The sequence below is a fragment of the Pongo pygmaeus genome, chromosome 6 (assembly GCF_028885625.2).
Source record: "Pongo pygmaeus isolate AG05252 chromosome 6, NHGRI_mPonPyg2-v2.0_pri, whole genome shotgun sequence".
In the NCBI taxonomy this organism is placed as follows: Eukaryota; Metazoa; Chordata; class Mammalia; order Primates; family Hominidae; genus Pongo; species Pongo pygmaeus.
This window is the reverse complement of record NC_072379.2, coordinates 25,570,809-25,588,140: the sequence shown is the minus strand read 5'-3', so window position 1 is coordinate 25,588,140 and position 17,332 is coordinate 25,570,809. Positions and strand designations below refer to the sequence as shown.

Genomic DNA, 17,332 nt, shown 5'->3' with positions numbered 1-17,332 from the left:
TTTTTTTTTTTTTTTTTTTTTTTTGAGGAGTCTCGCTCTGTTGCCCAGGCTGGAGTGCAGTGACACGATCTCGGCTCACTGCAACCTCTGCTTCCTGAGTTCAAGCAATTCTCATGCCTTAGCCTCCCAAGTAGCTTGAATCACAGATGCACACCACCAGGCCAGGCTAATGTTTGTATTTTTACAGAGACGGGGTTTCACCATGTTGGCCAGGATGGTCTTGAACTCCTGACCTCAAGTGATCCGCCCGCCTCAGCCTCCCAAAGTACTGGGATTACAAGCGTGTGCCACCATGCTTGGCCTCCTCATAACATTTTTAACAGCAGTTATAATAAATCTGCATACACACCACGTAGTGCCTATGGAACTAATAACTAGTCTTCTATCGTGCAGTGCTACTAGTCACATATATAGATGTTTTTCTGATTCTCAAATACACAAACCCACCTAAGAGCATCATATACCCAGATATTCACTGCAGTCTGAATAGCAGATTGCGAACAACTTAAACATCAGTCAGTAGGTGACCGGTTAGTTGTGTCATTCTTTTTGAGAAAGGGTCAGCTCTGTAGCCCCAGGCTGAAGTGCAGTGGCAAGATCATAGCTGACTGCAACCTCCGCCTCCCAGATTCCAGCGATCCTCCCACCTCAGCCTCCCAAGTAGCTGGGATCACAGACGTGCACCACCACGCCCGGCTAATTTTTGTATAGATGGAGTCTCGCTATGTTACCCAGACTGGTCTTGAACTCCCGGGCACAAGTGATGCCCCCGCCTCACCCTCCGAAAGTGCTGGGATTACAGGCGTGAGCCACCCAGCCCTGGCCCCTAGTTGAGTCATTTTTACAAAGAACGTCATGCAGCTGTTACCGAGGACGTCCCATTAGTCTCGATATGGCACAATCTCCAAGACACTTAAAGTATAACACACCCTGCAGTGTGTATTATGAATTTCCATTTGTGTGGGGAAATGATTATATTCATATATGTTTATAAATTCAGAAAGCGTTCCGAAAATTCATAGAATACTCAGGGGTAACTTTGCTTGTCTCTAGTGTTGAACTAGAAGTGGGAGGAAGATTTAATTTTCACCACATGCCCTTTGGTGCCTTTTGAATTCAGAACAATTTCCGTTATTTATTAAAAATAAAATACGGCCGGGCGCGGTGGCTCATGCTTGTAATCCCAACACTTTGGAAGGCCGAGGTGGGAGGATCACTTGAACTCAGGAGTATCACTTGAGCTCAGGAGTTTGAGACCACCCTGGGCAACATAGTGAGACCCTGTGTCTACAAAAAGAAAATAAATAAATAAACAAATAAATAAAGTAAAATATCACGTGTTACTGAATCCCTGGTATTTGGCGGGACACTGGATACTGGAAACAATTGTGGAGCTCTTTGGAAATTTACCTTAAAAGGGAGTCCGCTCAAAGGCAGGAATGACTCTACAAGGGTGAATTTTCATATCTGCCATAGGGGCCTCGGGCCTCAGCAGCATCCAGAGCCCTACGGACGGGCAGGTTCTTACGTCTCAACTCCCATCGCACCAGTCCTGCAGCTTTCTAAAGGTATCCAGCACTTTCTACCTTGCATTCTATCTTCATCTTCGCTAGGCCTCACAGCACGGCATGATCCCGGGGGAGGGTGCTTATCAGACTCGCGTGTGGCCCCACGGCACCTAGGTCACCGTCGAGCACACGGTCCAGAAAGCTCCAATCAAACGGAACAAACCGCGAGAGTAGGGGCGGTAGGAGGCCCACCCTACGCCCTGCCCCCGCGGAGCACAAGCCCCGCCTGCGTCCTGAGCTCCCGGGTCCGCAAAGCTGGGCCCCACCGAGCTCCAACGCCGGAACCAAGGAGCACGGACTGCCGGGAACAAGCTCCTCCCGTGCGCGATGACGCCGAGGCCGCGGCGCGAGGGGTGGGACCGCAGGCGCCGTGCAGCCGCGGACCAATGAGCGGGCGCCGGACGACCTGTGGCCCAATGGCGGCGGCGCGCGGGCACGCTGGGGGCGGGCCAGACGCGCCGACTTTTCCAGAAGACCCGGATAGTTCCTCCCGGCCACGCCGCGCCGGCTCTGAGCACTTAGCATCGTTTACTTTTCCTCCGCTGGAGCAGCTATGGCGGCTGTGAAGACCCTGAACCCCAAGGCCGAGGTGGCCCGAGCGCAGGCGGCGCTGGCGGTCAACATCAGCGCGGCGCGGGGTCTGCAGGACGTGCTAAGGACCAACCTGGGGCCCAAGGGCACCATGAAGATGTAAGGCGGGGCTGAACCGGAGGGCCGGGCGGGCACCGCGCGCCGCCGCGCACCTGGCGGGTCCGGGACCGCGGGCTGGAGCCCGCCGCCTCGGGGCTCCGCAGCCGTCCTTCTCCGCGTCCTCCGGGGTCGGTCCTGTTTTCTGCTAAGCCCCACCGTCCCGGCCATTTCTTCCTGCGTCGATGCAGTCTTTGCGGAGAACAAAGCGGCTCTAGAGCGCGGCGTTCCCCGCCCTCTGGGGCTTCCAGGCACCCTGAGGACTCGGCACAATATCTGCAGGGACGGGATGGGCTCTACACCTGTCCTCCATCCTGTGGGAGATAACTAGCCCCACATCCCTGGCTCCCTAAAATCTGGGAAAAGCCCGTTTTCTAATGGGACTTTTAGTTATCATTGAAAAAGTCATAGTCTGATTCATTTCTGTCCTTTAAACAGGCTCGTTTCTGGCGCTGGAGACATCAAACTTACTAAAGACGGCAATGTGTTGCTTCACGAAATGGTGAGAGGTTCTCTGGGCTAGGTCAGAAAGGTCTTGATTTTCCGTAGAATGTTTTCTTTGTAGAAAGATTTGCAGTGTCCATTTTCAAGGTAGGAGAACATTCAGAAGTGGCGTGTAATCAGTAATAGTACTCAGTGCCTGGAGTCTGACAGCCCTGCCTTTGTATCCCTGCTTTTTTGCCATTCACAGTCTGGGCTAAAGGACTGTAATTGTATATTAAAGTTAATTATTTTAAAACTTAAAAAATTAAGAGAGGTTGACACAATCACATGGGCAAAATGCATGAGGATGATTTTTCTTCTTTTTTTTTTTTTAATTTTTATTAGGCGAAGTCTCGTTCTGTCGACCAGCCTGGAGTCCAGTGGCACAATCTCAGCTCACTGCAACCTCTGCCTCCCGGGTTCAAACGATTCTTCTGTCTCAGTCTCCCAAGTAGCTAGGATTACAGGCTTGCGCCACTACGCCCAGTTAATTTTTGTATTTTTAGTAGAGACAGGATTTCACTGTGGTGGCCAGGCTGGTCTTGAACACCTGACTTAAGGTGATCCCCCCGTATCAGCCGCCCAAAGTGCTGGGATTACCAGGCTCGTGCCCAGCCGGGTTTTCTCTTTTTAAGACAGCAGTTTCTCTGTTAGGTCTCATCTCTATCTCCAACTGGAGGGGAGATAAATCTGTCTCTTTGCAAGTCTTAGGGATGGAGAATGTGAGATTATTGAGGGGAGATTATTTTTACTCATCCCTAAGTTCCCAAAACTTAGCAGTTCAAATCCAAGAAAAGGAAATTATTTCCTGCTGATTTGAGTTCAGAGTAATATGTAGGGTTTTGCTAGTGGTATACCATGCCATCAACATCCAGATGAAATACCTTTAGTAAGGACTTGCTAACCTAGGAGGTGTAGTTTTTGTTTTTAGTGGGCTCGGTGGCCCGTGTTAGAAAAGTGGAGCCATAGTTAAACTTGACTTCAGAATTGTTTGGGGGCTGGGTGTGGTGGCTAATGCTTGTAATCCCAGCACTTTGGAAGGCCGAGGTAGGTGGATCATTTGAGGCCAGGAGTTCACAACCAGCCCTGGCCAACATGGTTAAAACTCCGACTCAACTAAAAATACAAAAATTACCCCGGCGTGGTCCTGCATGCCTGTAGTCCCAGCTGCTTCAGAGGCTGAGGCAGGAGAATCAATCACTGAAACTGGGAAACTGAGGTTTCAGTGAGCCGAGATTGTGCCACTGCATTCCAGTGTAGGTGACAGAGTGAGGCTGTCTCCAAAACAAAACAAAACAAAAAATTTGGGTTTTAGTGTGTGAGAAATACAGTGTAAGTAGAGAGAAGCACGTTGAACATTTACAATTTAAATAATTATAAAATGGACACAGACAACCACCACTGTAGCTAATAAATAAATTGTTGCTACCACCTCAGAAGTCTCTTCCCATTGGAACCTCTCTCCAATCTCCAGAAGTCTGTTTTTCAGTTTTCTTTGAAAAAATTACAAACCTACAAAAATAATTATAATGTGTATGCCCTTTAGGAGATACCTGGCTTATTCTCACTGGAGCCCTACACTTGCCAAAAAGAGGCAAGGATGTACAATTATGTGTTACTGTTAACTGGTAGCTCTGTCATCTTGAGTAAACTTCTGCTGAGCCTCAAGCTTCCTCATCTGTAAAGTAGAGATAACCTGGGAAATAAATTACACATGAAAACGTTTCAATCATTATAATTGCATATGCATGATAGCTAATCGAAGTAATTTGTAGCCAAACATTTGGGTAGCTTTTTCAAGTAGATAGCACTCAAAGAGGCCCTTCCTGCATTTTGTTTGTGGTATATTTAGACTGCTTCATATTGTTTTAAGTGATTCATTCTTTTTCTGCTTTCAGCAAATTCAACACCCAACAGCTTCCTTAATAGCAAAGGTAGCAACAGCCCAGGATGATATAACTGGTGACGGTACGACTTCCAATGTCCTAATCATTGGAGAGCTGCTGAAACAGGCGGATCTCTACATTTCTGAAGTATGCACAACTCTTGTTTCTGTAATATTTTATTGTATATAGGAAGTGTCTGATACTTATTTATACAAATTGATGTGCTGTTAATAGTAGCTGAGGCCATACAGTAGAATTAGGGGGCTTAAATCTGGGTCTTTATCCTGGTCTAAAACAAATTGTGACCTTGGACAGGTTATGGAACCTTTCTTGGCCTGAAAATAATTTTGTAATCAAGTTGCATTGCCTATGTGATTTGTATCTGTCTTTAGTGTAGATTAATAATTGAGATCTAAAAATGGAATGTTTAGGACTAGGCATATTTGTTAGGAAAAAGGCAACCAAAAGCTTATATTTGGATAAATTCCACTTTTTTTTAGCCCTGACTAGTTCCAAGGTTAAAGCAAACCTCAGTGAATATGAATGTATTGTCAGAATTTCCTGGAAAAAGGGAGCAGACAGTCTTTATTTTTATTAGTAAATGATGTGAGTTAGTTTGAGATTACCTATAGAAAAGATGGAATAGTCCAGGCGCGGTGGCTCACGCCTATAATCCCAGCACTTTGAGAGGCCAAGGTGGGCGGATCACCTGAGGTTGGGAGTTCGAGACCCCAACATGGAGAAACCCTGTCTCTACTAAAAATACAAAATTTAGCCGGGCGTGGTGGTGCATGCCTGTAATCCCAGCTACTTGGGAGGCTGAGGCAGGAGAATTGCTTGAACCCAGGAGGTGGAGGTTGTGTTGAGTCGAGATTGTGCCATTGTACTCCAGCCTGGGCAACAAGTGCGAAACTCCGTCTCAAAAAAAAAAAGAAAAAAAAGAATAATGCTACCATCTGTGAGTTGTTGGGACGCAGTGTCGGTTTTGAAATGATTCAGAGTGGTTTGCACAGTGAACACCCAAGTGTGCTTTATAGTTCCCTTGGCTTTGACCCTGTGCTAGAGCATTACCTGTTCTTCTCCTCTGCATTGAAAGGAATATTTGTCCTTTTAAATGTATTCAGAAAGCCAGCACATTATATTACCTTGTGTTTAAAGGTATGATGATCCTGAACACCCCTTCAAGAATTACCTGAACTTTATCATGAACTATGGTTGCACCTAATTGAAGATGTAAGTGTTAATGTGTGTTTATTTTAGGGCCTTCATCCCAGAATAATCACTGAAGGATTTGAAGCTGCAAAGGAAAAGGCCCTTCAGTTTTTGGAAGAAGTCAAAGTAAGCAGAGAGATGGACAGGGAAACACTTATAGATGTGGCCAGAACATCTCTTCGTACTAAAGTTCATGCTGAACTTGCAGATGTCTTAACAGAGGTATGTATGAAATTTTGTCTGTCTGGTATAGCACACCTATATAGAAAATCTCTGATAGTAGAAACTTGAATATAATTACCAATTTCAATTACAAGGTGCCGTGTAGGTTCATTTTTGTGGCAATGATACCTAATCTGTGTCTCTAAAAATGAGGAAATTCAAATAATAGTATACCTAACCAGTTTATAGAAGTAAAATTGAAGCTTTCATTAAAAGGTTTATAAAGTGGAGATTTTTTTATTAGAAAGTTTCCAGTTACCAGTATTTTTAATAAAACAGGAAGAATGTTAATGTTAAGGAATGTTAATGTTAATTAATGTTAATGTTTGGGAATTACAGATTGAGATTTCAGAAATGTAAATGACTTCAGCTGTTGCCGTTTACATATAATGTATTCTGTTTGCTTATAGAAAAAGACTTAAATGAGTGTAGAATTGTAAAATGAGACTGTCTACTTTAGCCTTCTGAAAAGCAACATGTTTCTGCTTGCAAATTGAATTTACTTAATGGTTATGCTCCTCCAATTGCAGGCTGTAGTGGACTCCATTTTGGCCATTAAAAAGCAAGATGAACCTATTGATCTCTTCATGATTGAGATCATGGAGATGAAACATAAATCTGAAACTGATACAAGGTAGGTGGTAGAAGACTGTGAAATACTAATGGGCATGGAGGCTCACAACTGTAATCCCAGCACTTTGGAAGGCTGTGGCGGGCAAATCACCTCAGGTCAGGAGTTCCAGACCAGCCTGGCCAACATGGGAAAACCCCGTCTCTATTAAAATTACAAAAATTAGCCAGGCGTGCTGGGCATGGCTGTAATCCCAGCTACTCGGGAGGCTGAGGCAGCAGAATAGCTTGAACCTGGGAGGCGGAGGTTGCAGTGAGCCGAGACCACACCATTGCACTCCAGCCTGGGTGACAAGAGTGAAACCCTGTCTCATTTAAAAAAAAATAAATAAATAAATAAACTGTGTTTAGAAATTTAGGGGTGCTTTGTACAATATAGATAGTTGGCTGGTTTTTTTTTTTTTTTTTTTGAGATGGAGTCTTGCTCTGTCGCCCAGGCTGGAGTACAGTGGTGTGGTCTCGGCTCACTGCAAGCTCTGCGTCCCAGTTTCACACCATTCTCTTGCCTCAGCCTCCCGAGTAGCTGGGACTACAGGCGCCCGCCACCGCGCCCGGCTAATTTTTGTATTTTTAGTAGAGACGGGGTTTCACCATGTTAGCCAGGATGATCTCGATCTCCTGACCTCGTGATCCGCCCACCTCGGCCTCCCAAAGTGCTGGGATTACAGGCGTGAGATGGCAATTTTAAAAATATCTTTGGATATAAAATGTTATGTGTTTACCTGAAGATATAAGTTGGATAAATTGCTAGGTGAATATTGTTTTTGGTAATATTTTCTCTTGAAGTAAGGTGAATGTTATGTTGTGTTTATGGTTAGAATCATTCTGAAAAGTGAACATCAGTCATTTGGCATTTATTGAATTGCTAGGTACAAAGCATAATGAGAAGTAGTAGAGGAATTAAAAAAAATTTTTTTTTCAAAGACTTAGTTAGAAAACATGTTTGTTTTCCCTTTGGGGTGTGTGTCTGTGTGGAGAATGGAGTCTCCCTACGTTGCCCGGGCTGGTTTTAAATTCCTGGGATTGAGGTGTCCTCTCACTTCTGCCTCCCTAAGTGCTGGGATTACAGGCGCTTGGTAGAAAACATGTTTTTAAAGGACGTAATCACAGTTTGACAGCCTACCAGTGAGACTCTCTCTGCAGACTTTTCTGTACAGCGTAGGATCTTCAAGTAATTCAAGAAATAGGCCGGGCGCGGTGGCTCTTGCCTGTAATCCCAGCACTTTGGGAGGCCAAGGCGGGCGGATCACGAGATTAGGAGATCAAAACCATCCTGGCTAACACGGTGAAACCCCTTCTCTACTAAAAATACAAAAAAATTAGCTGGGCATGGTGGTGGGCGCCTGTAGTCCCAGCTACTTGGGAGGCTGAGGTAGGAGAATGGTGTGAACCCAGGAGGTGGAGCTTGCAGTGAGCCGAGATGGCGCCACTACACTCCATCCTGGGCAACAGAGAGACTTCATCTCAAAAAAAAAAAAAAAAAGAGCGACTGCATGAAATAACAATACCTTTTCATTTCAGTGTTTGACATATTAAACACCCATCTGAAAATCAATAACCATAATTTTGTGTGTGTTTGAACAGCTTAATCAGAGGGCTTGTTTTGGACCACGGAGCACGGCATCCTGATATGAAGAAAAGGGTGGAGGATGCATACATCCTCACTTGTAACGTGTCATTAGAGTATGAAAAAACGTAAGTTTATAGCCCCTTAACAGTGAAATGGAGAAGCTTCGTATTTTAGGCGAGTTACTTTTTTGTGAAAGTTTGTTTCCCACTGTAAGGACAATAATGCTCAAATTGGTTTGGGGGAGCTATAGGAAACAGTCTCTGAAGATGCATAAGGGGCAGGATTGGAGCTCAGTGAACTGTTAAATCTTAGGACTAATCCAGTTTCAGAAGCTACTTTCTTAATGTTTCCTTGCTTTCTGTAACTTTTTTTTTTTTCTTAATAGAGAAGTGAATTCTGGCTTTTTTTACAAGAGTGCAGAAGAGAGAGAAAAACTCGTGAAAGCTGAAAGAAAATTCATTGAAGATAGAGTTAAAAAAATAATAGAACTGAAAAGGAAAGTTTGTGGCGATTCAGATAAAGGATTTGTTGTTATTAATCAAAAGGTGAGAATGAAAACCCACTGTATAAACTAAATATTATGTATCATCCTTTTTACTTCTAAGGTAAAAGATGTTGAAATTAATTTTTATTTTTGTTATAGGGAATTGACCCCTTTTCCTTAGATGCTCTTTCAAAAGAAGGCATAGTCGCTCTGCGCAGAGCTAAAAGGAGAAACATGGAGAGGTATCCGAGTAATTTGACTTTTACTCATTTTGCAAGTGAATTGGGATTATTTCTTTTTCCTTATACTTTATTTTTGGGTTTTTCAACTGTATAGTTAATTGGCATTAACTATATTCACATTGTGCACCCCGTCAGCACTGTCCATCTCTAGGACTTTTTTCATCATCACAAACTGAAACCGTATACCCATTAAATAGTTACTGCCCATTTCTCCCTCCCCCTTGCCCCTTGTAAACATTATTTTACTTTTTGTTTCTGAATTCAGTGTACTTTTTTCCAAAGAGCTCACCACAATAAAAAGCTTTTTTTAAAAAAATTTTATTTTATTATTATTTTTTGAGACAGTCTTGCTTTGTTGTGCAGTGCAGTGGCATGATCTTGGTTCATTGCGACTTCCACTTCCTGGGTTCATAGGATTCTCAACCTCCCGAGTAGTTGGGATTACAGGTGTCTGCCACCATGCCCACTGAATTGTTTTGTGTTTTTTTAGTAGAGAGAGGGTTTTGCCATGTTAGCTAGGCTGGTCTCAAACTCCTGGCCTCAAGTGATCCACCCACCTCGACCTCCCAAAGTGTTGGGATTACAGGTGTGAGCCACCATGCCTGGCTAATAAAGAGCTCTTGTCCACCTTTAGATTTCATTTGCTAACTTGGGGAGAGTGGTTTAAATGGAGGGTTAAGAGAAAAGACTAGTTTTTAGCTGGTTGATGGCAAATGGAAAGGCTTAGATTAAAGTACATTTTAAAATTTAATTTTGTGTGTAATTCTGAAAAATTCCTTCCTAAAAATTACTGGTCTTATCTTTGAAATTCACTGGTATCCATCTCTCTTAAAATGCTATTTCAGGCTGACTCTTGCTTGTGGTGGGGTAGCCCTGAATTCTTTTGACGACCTAAGTCCTGACCAGTTGGGACATGCAGGACTTGTATATGAGTATACATTGGTAAGTGTATTTTTTTCTTAAAGGTAATAGAACCTTTTAGCTCGTGGATTATTTTTGTTTGTTTGTTTGAGGTGGGGTCTCACTCCTGCCTGGGCTGGAGTGCAGTGGTGTGATCACAGTTCACTGCAGCCTCATCTTCCTGGGTTCAAGTGATCCTCCCGCCTCAGGCTTCTGAGCAGATGGGACCACAGATGTGTGTGCTACCATGACTGGCTAATTTGTTTTTTTTTTCTTGGTAATTTTTGTAGAAACAGGTTCATAATTGTGTTGCCCAGGCTGGTTTTAAACTCCCGGGCTCAGGCTGTCCTTCACCCTCATCCTCCCAAAGTGCTGAGATTACAGGCATGAGCCACTGTGCCTGGTTCATGAAGTCTTTAGCAGAAAAATCAATTGAAATTCAGGATCAGATTTTTGTTTATGTACATTTTGAAGATTTATGTGTAGTAATGGGAAGACATTGATGGGGAAAATCACATTTCTTTTATGTTATTTTTCAAAAGGAGATAATTTGCTTTAATGTGATCAAGTTTGTTCCTTATTAATATGCTGCTTGTCATTCTCTAAGTCCCTCTTCTCTCTTCACTCTGCACAAATCCTGTTTTTGAAAATCATATTTTTTCTACACATAGGGAGAAGAGAAGTTTACCTTTATTGAGAAATGTAACAACCCTCGTTCTGTCACATTATTGATCAAAGGACCAAATAAGCACACACTCACTCAGATCAAAGATGCAGTGAGGGATGGCTTGAGGGCTGTCAAAAATGCTATTGATGATGGTAAGATCCTCACCGTATTTCAATTCTTTTATATTGTTTTGCTGGTCTGAAAGGCATGGCCGAATACTGTGTTCTTTTATCAGTAGTTTACACAGCCAGACACCATGCAAAAGCAGTCTTCCCTTCAGAATGACTGATGGTATGCTAAGGTTTTTCATAGCATATCATTGTTAAAGGTGAATACAAATAAATGAACTAATACTGATCTGTTGAAAGCTGCCAGAGGCTAGTGAAGCCATTCTGGTTGAACCATTCTCCTATTTGATATGTTAGTTGCTTGTATTTTGTCATAGTAAATTTGTAAGAAATTAATGACTTTCATATGTATATTTTATTTGTTATTCATAATTAGTTCTGCAGTTTTCTTAGCATTTTTTCTTTTCCCCCATCCAACAGGCTGTGTGGTTCCAGGTGCTGGTGCTGTGGAAGTGGCAATGGCAGAAGCCCTGATTAAACATAAGCCCAGTGTAAAGGGCAGGGCACAGCTTGGAGTCCAAGCATTTGCTGATGCATTGCTCATTATTCCCAAGGTGTGCATGCTTTTAACAGTCAGTCTTCTAAAAGATTCAGCTGATCAAACCTTTTTGATAGTGTAGGCTTTATTCATAAAGTGGATTTTGGATAAGCAAGTTTGATCAGTTTTCTTCCTGACTCTAGAACAGGTATTCCTCATCATCCAGATGTATTTGGTTTCTCTGGGAGGCCTGAATAGCTGACGTTGCAGATGGCAAGAGATAACCTGTAGTTTAATATTTGCAGTATTAGGGTTTATACTTGAGTACAAACTTGCTTTTTGCTTTTGTTTTAAACTGATGTCGTTGTTTTCTATTATATACTAATTTTGATGTATAATTTATGACTGGTGTATTGCTGCTGGGTTTGGGGTAGATGAGAGAGTTGATCAGTAACTTGTGTCTGGTATTCTCTGAAGGGAACATAAATATTCTATTTTTATGCAATGAGTTTTTTTTTTTTTTTTTTGGGGACAGAGTTTTGTTCTTGTTGCCCAGGCTGGAGTGCAGTGGTGCAATCTCAGCTCACTGCAGCCTCAGCCTCTCGAGTAGTTGGGATTACAGGCACCTGCCACCACACCCGGCTAGGTTTTTTTTTGTATTTTTAGTAGAGATGGGGTTTCACCATGTTGGCCAGGCTGGTCTCGAACTCCTGACCTCAGGTGATCCACCTTCCATGGCCTCCCAAAGTCCTGGGATTACAGGCGTGAGCCACTGCACCAGGCCGAGATTTTCTTTTTCTTTTTTCTTTTTTTTTTTTTTTTACTATCAGTTATTCCTGTTTTCTCAAGAATTAAATTTGTTTACTTTAGGTTCTTGCTCAGAACTCTGGTTTTGACCTTCAGGAAACATTAGTTAAAATTCAAGCAGAACATTCAGAATCAGGTCAGCTTGTGGGTGTGGACCTGAACACAGGTAAGAGAATGCAACTGTTGTAGAGGGAAAACTAGATGTAATACGTGTGAGTTGAAGCCAGGAAAGATTAAAAATGTTTTGCTTTGCAATTTGACACCAGTACTATTAGGGAACTCTGGGTTCTAAAATGGGATAAAATAGGATATTAATAAGAAATAGAATGACTAGGTATAATTAAGGGACTAGAGTAGACATGAGTAATTTGGGGATACAATTTTGGAGATGTTGAGTGGTGGTAGATGGTTCAGATTAATGTTGAAGGATTTTCATATTGCATTTGCCTTACTCAGTTTTTAATCAAGTACTATGATAAGAAAATAGATGTGGTGATTATATTCATGTGTGAAAACCAGCTAAAGATAGCAATTAATGCCAGAAAAGGGGATCTAGAAATCTAGTGAAATGGTGACAGCCCTGATCTCTTAGGTTCCTGTAACAAAACAACACAAATTAAGTACAAAATAGGAGATAACAGGTACATCCATGCAGTATGTGCAAGACCTATTGTTGTCAACATTATTATTTAATAGAAAAGGTTTCTGGAATGAGGGAAATGATCAGTCCATTTTAGCCAGATTATAGTTGAAGTGCTATACTTCAGTATGAATAAACATATGTATCCAGAAGAAGAGAGGGGTGTTCAGGACTTCTAAGTATAAGTCAGACACTCATCAAATATTGTGGACGGGGGTCATGGTTTAGAGTAGAAAATTGGGCTAACAGAGAGGCTTTGAATTCTCATAGTTAATACTGGAGGAAATGAGTCATCAGTGATAAGCAAAGCTGCACACAATATTGTTGGTTCTTACTGACTGAACTTATTTTAAGATTTGGTTGCCTTTTAGGTGAGCCAATGGTAGCAGCAGAAGTAGGCGTATGGGATAACTATTGTGTAAAGAAACAGCTTCTTCACTCCTGGTAAGTTTGGGAAAATGAAAACTAAACTGTTACAGAATCATACTTTTTTCATTTGGTGTTCTTTGTTTAGTTGCTCCTTTCCCCCCATGAATAATGTAATCAGCTGAAAGTATGGAAACTGAACTAGCCGTCTGATGTGTAGAGGGGAAGGGGGAAATTTAATTGGATGTAATGTGTGCAGCTTGGTTGGAAGTGTGAAGTTGAGTCGAATTAGGGCTCCTAATCATCTGAGCCATCTTATTTTTGTCCCCCTTTCAGCACTGTGATTGCCACCAACATTCTCTTGGTTGATGAGATCATGCGAGCTGGAATGTCTTCTCTGAAAGGTTGAATTGAAGCTTCCTCTGTATCTGAATCTTGAAGACTGCAAAGTGATCCTGAGGAATACAGCTGTGGAATTTTTGTCCAAGCTTCAAATAATTTTCAAAGGAATTTTCCCATATGAAAAAAGGAGAGAACACTGGCATCTGTTGAAATTCAGAAGTTCTGAAATTACAGTATTTTTAAAAATTGCACCGAAGTGTATACACATAAAGCAGGTCTTTTATCCAGTGAACAGGATGTTTTGCTTTAGCAGCAGTGACATAAAATTCCATGTTAGATAAGCATATGTTACTTACCTTGTTATTAAATATTTCTTGAAAAGCAAATTTTAATGGTTTAATTTTATGTGGACGTATGTTAAATTATCCAACAGTACCCAATTGTTAAGCATTTGGTTTTAAAATTTTTATGCTAATATAAATGGTTAAGTAATTTAAAATATTGAAAGCATCCCTGTTGGTATAAATTTCTGAGTAAATGCATTGGATCAGTTGGACTTTGAACGCTTTTGAAATGGCTTTGCTAAAATGCTCCCGCCACAAAGTTGTAGGAAATGGGAAGAGGAGTAAACTAGAGGCAAGGGAGTTGAGAGAGCTGCAAGTTTAAAGGGCAAAAACAGGCAGAGATAAAAAGATGATGGAAGGTGTGGTGACTAAGGGCTACGGTTATTGGGTGAAATTTGAGATTGTAGGCCAACTGTATTTTCAAGCTTCTGAACTTATGCAAAATATTCATCCCAAAGTCTCTAGCGTCATATTTTTCTCACCCAAATTACTACGTTTCCACGAGATTATTTATATATAGTTGGTCTATCTCTGCAGTCCTTGAAGGTGAAGTTGTGTGTTACTAGGCTGTGTTTTGGGGTGTCAGCATTGGTCTGAAGTGAGTTGTGCAATAAATGTTAAGTTGAAACCTCCTTTCTGTTCTTGCAATGGTATGACGCACAAAAGCAATCTTAAGGGGAATGTAAACTGTCCAAAGGTTCAGAAAAGTAGTGAAGGGGCCTCTGGAACGGCTGGGACCCTCAACGTGGTTTTCCTTAATTCCCTGAGCAGCCGTGAAGGTGGTGTGGCCAGTCCTCCGCTTCGCTCCGTCAGTTTCCCCCTGCTGAACTGTCGGGTGCGGGGCGGGTGGTGGAGTAGCCTGCGCATGTGCATAGGGGTCGACTGCCGCTGCGGTGCATGAGGGCGCATGCACGGCGCAGCGCGGCAGTCCTGATGGCCCGGCATGGGTTACCGCTGCTTCCCCTGCTGTTGCTCCTGGTCGGCGCGTGGCTCAAGCTAGGTCAGTGAACCGGCCGTCCATCCCGGGGGCGCTGGGAAGGGGATGGGGCGCTCCGCCCTGACGGGAGAGAGCCCGAAGCCCCTCTGCCGGCTTCTGGGATGCAGCTGCAGCGGCCGGCTGGGGAGGTAGCTCTCGGTGCGCGTGGCTCCTCACCGCCTTGTACTTTTCAACTTCTTGCTGTGGAAGTCTTTCAAACCTAAAAAAGGGAAAGAGAGGCCGGGCGCGGTGGCTCGAGCCTGTAATCCCAGCACTTTGGGAGGCCGAGGCGGGTGGATCACTTGAGGTCAGGAGTTGGAGACCAGCCTGGCCAACGTGAAACCCTGTCTCTACAAAGATACAAAAAAAACAAAAACAAAAAATCCCCACAACTATCCGGGCGTGGCGGCGGGCGCCTGTAATCCCAGCTACTCGGAAGGCTGGGACACGAGACTCGCTTGAACCCAGGAGGCAGAGGTTGCAGTGAGCCGAGATCGTGCCATTGCACTCCAGCCTGGGCGACAGATCGATACTTTATCTCAAAAAAAAAAAAAAAGAAAGCCAGACGCGGTGGCTCACGCCTGTAATCCCAGCACTTTGGGAGGCCGAGGCGGGCGGATCACGAGGTCAGGAGATCGAGACCATCCTGGCTGACACAGTGAAACCCCGTCTCTACTAAAAATACAAAAAATTAGCCGGACGTGATGGCGGGCGCCTGTAGTCCCAGCTACTCGGGAGGCTGAGGCAGGAGAATGGCGTGAACCCCGGGGGGTGGAGCCTGCAGTGGGCCGAGATAGCGCCACTGCACTCCAGCCTGGGAGACAGCGAGACTCCGTCTCAAAAAAAAAAAAAAAAAAGGAAAGGAGAATATAACGAGGAACGACCCCCGCCCCCACGTACTCCTTGGCCAGCTTAAATAGCTGTCAGTTTGTGGCCAGTCCTGCTCTTGTGGAATCGCACACTCCCCCTCTCCTGGAGCCATTTGGAAGTGGGTCCAGACATTATCCCATTTTATTATAGGGATTTATTAATCTCCAATAGTCAAACCGTTTCTCACCTAAAAAATTGACAGTGCTTCTTAATAATGCATCCAGTCTGTTCAGATTCATCTATTATCTCATAAATGTTTTTTAACGTTTGCTGGCTGAATTAGGGACAAAATAAAGCTCATACATTGCAATTGTATGTTATTTCTTAATTCCGATTCAATCTGAGATTTCCCTACTTACTCCTTTTATTTATTTATTTATTTTTAGTGGGGTGGGGGGCAAGGTCTCGACGTGTTGCCCAGGGTGGAGTGAATGGTTCCATCATAGCTGACTGCAGCCTCAAGCAATCTCTGCCTCAGTTTCCCAAAGTGCTGGGATTACAGGCGTAAGCCACCGCTCCAGGATGATCCGTTTTTTCCCTTTGCAATATATTTGTTAAAGAAACTGAAAGTGGGCCAGGTGAGGTGGCTCACGCTTGAAATCCAGCACTTTAAGAGCCTGAGGCGGGCGGATCACGAGGTCAGGAGTTCGAGCAGCCTGGCCAACATGGTGAAACCCCGCCTCTACTAAAAAAACAAAAAATTAGCCGGGCGGGGTGGCGGGCGCCTGTAGTCCCAGCTACTCAGGAGGCTGAGGCGGGAGAATCGCTTGAACCCAGGAGGCGGAGGTTGCAGTTTTCCGAGATCGGGCCACTGCACTCCGACCGGGGCAACAGAGCAAGGCTCCGCCTCAAAAAAAAAAAAAAAAAAAAATCAAAAACAAAACAAAACAAAAAAAACAACGAAAAACTGAAAATGGATGAAATCACTGTGTGTCAGAATAAGAGATCCAAAGATAGGATCTTGAGGAACGTCAAAAGACCAGGACTCTGCCTTGAAAGAAGTTGTAGTGCTTAGACATCCTTTCTTGGAAAGACACTGTGAAGTGGTGCATCAAGCTGAAGCAGTGTGGCTTATTGGAAACAGCACCGTAAAGAGACCTAAATCTAGTCCTGTCTCCTGCTAACCAGCTCTTTAAGTCATATTTCTTTTTTGGGTCTTGGTTTGCTCCTGTGGAATAAGGAGGTTGAAGCAAAGACCCTTTTTTATTTTTTATTTATTTATTTATTTTGAGACAGAGTCTTGCTGTGTCCCTCCAGGCTGGAGTGCAGTGGCGCGATCTTGGCTCACTGCAACCTCCGCCCCCCCAGGTTCAAGTGATTCTCCTACGTCAGCTTCCAGAGTAGTTGGGATTACAGGTGTACACCATCATACCTGGCTTATTTTTGGTTTTGTTTGTTTGTTTGTTTGAGACGGAGTCTCGCTCCTGTCACCCAGGCTGGAGTGCAGTGGCGTGATCTCGGCTCATGGCAACCTCCGCCTCCTGGGTGCAAGCGATTCTCCTGCCTCAGCCTCCTGAGAGCTGGGATTACAGGCACCTGACACCATGCCCGGCTAATTTTTGTATTTTTAGTAGAGACGGGGTTTCGCCATGTTGGCCAGGCTGGTCTCGAACTCCTGACCTCAGGTAATCTGCCTGCCTCGGCCTCCCAAAGTGCTGGGATTCCAGGTGTGAGCCATCGCACCTGGCCGGTCCTTTTTAATTCTATGATTTTCTGAGGCATTCATACAAGTCTAAAGGTGCTCATTCAACTATTTGGCAATAATTATGCACTTATGGCAGAGGCCAGGGATATACTGTCAAACATATATGTATTATATGCTTCTCTTCT

The 17,332-nt window shown here is 43.7% G+C and overlaps 3 protein-coding genes and 2 non-coding genes across 33 annotated transcripts in view; 4 read left to right on the top strand and 1 right to left on the bottom strand.

Annotated features, from left to right (window-relative positions):
* The window catches only part of PSPH (phosphoserine phosphatase), a 40,475-nt gene extending 38,578 nt beyond the window's left edge, over positions 1-1,897 (bottom strand). For 3 of the 26 annotated variants that reach the window (XM_054495587.2, XM_054495584.2, XM_054495585.2), the window contains exon 1: positions 1,411-1,877. The gene's annotated coding sequence lies outside the window, so the exon portion shown is untranslated. Of the gene's footprint in view, positions 1-1,410 lie in introns of all 26 variants that reach the window. The other 23 variants (XM_054495593.2, XM_063668362.1, XM_063668360.1 and 20 more) reach the window with 18 other exon arrangements.
* On the top strand, positions 1,844-14,288 carry CCT6A (chaperonin containing TCP1 subunit 6A). Its single transcript, XM_054495566.2, has 14 exons — positions 1,844-2,258; positions 2,694-2,757; positions 4,637-4,771; positions 5,885-6,058; positions 6,589-6,692; positions 8,273-8,383; positions 8,644-8,803; positions 8,902-8,984; positions 9,830-9,926; positions 10,556-10,703; positions 11,100-11,233; positions 12,028-12,130; positions 12,976-13,048; positions 13,307-14,288. Exons 1-14 carry the CDS (start codon positions 2,122-2,124, stop codon positions 13,377-13,379), a joined length of 1,596 nt encoding a protein of 531 aa, XP_054351541.1. The 5' UTR covers positions 1,844-2,121; the 3' UTR covers positions 13,380-14,288.
* On the top strand, positions 5,630-5,763 carry LOC129041834 (small nucleolar RNA SNORA22). Its single transcript, XR_008503969.1, has one exon. It is a non-coding gene; the product is annotated as a small nucleolar RNA SNORA22 (small nucleolar RNA).
* On the top strand, positions 10,757-10,891 carry LOC129041827 (small nucleolar RNA SNORA15). Its single transcript, XR_008503963.1, has one exon. It is a non-coding gene; the product is annotated as a small nucleolar RNA SNORA15 (small nucleolar RNA).
* Positions 14,289-14,362: 74 nt separating the features above from the next.
* SUMF2 (sulfatase modifying factor 2) overlaps positions 14,363-17,332 on the top strand; it is a 16,458-nt gene continuing 13,488 nt past the window's right edge. For 2 of the 4 annotated variants that reach the window (XM_063668344.1, XM_054495571.2), the window contains exon 1: positions 14,508-14,656. In XM_063668344.1, the coding sequence (XP_063524414.1) occupies positions 14,554-14,656 (103 nt within the window). In that variant the 5' untranslated portion in view covers positions 14,508-14,553. Of the gene's footprint in view, positions 14,657-17,332 lie in introns of all 4 variants that reach the window. The other 2 variants (XM_054495572.2, XM_054495576.2) reach the window with 2 other exon arrangements.

Excerpts from the sequence above, each read along its gene's own strand:
- CCT6A (XM_054495566.2), top strand. The coding sequence starts at position 2,122 with ATGGCGGCTGTGAAGACCCTGAACCCCAAGGCCGAGGTGGCCCGAGCG. Across the intron at positions 6,693-8,272 it reads AAATCTGAAACTGATACAAG|CTTAATCAGAGGGCTTGTTT; the intron begins GTAGGTGGTAGA and ends GTGTTTGAACAG. Across the intron at positions 8,804-8,901 it reads TTGTTGTTATTAATCAAAAG|GGAATTGACCCCTTTTCCTT; the intron begins GTGAGAATGAAA and ends TTTTTGTTATAG.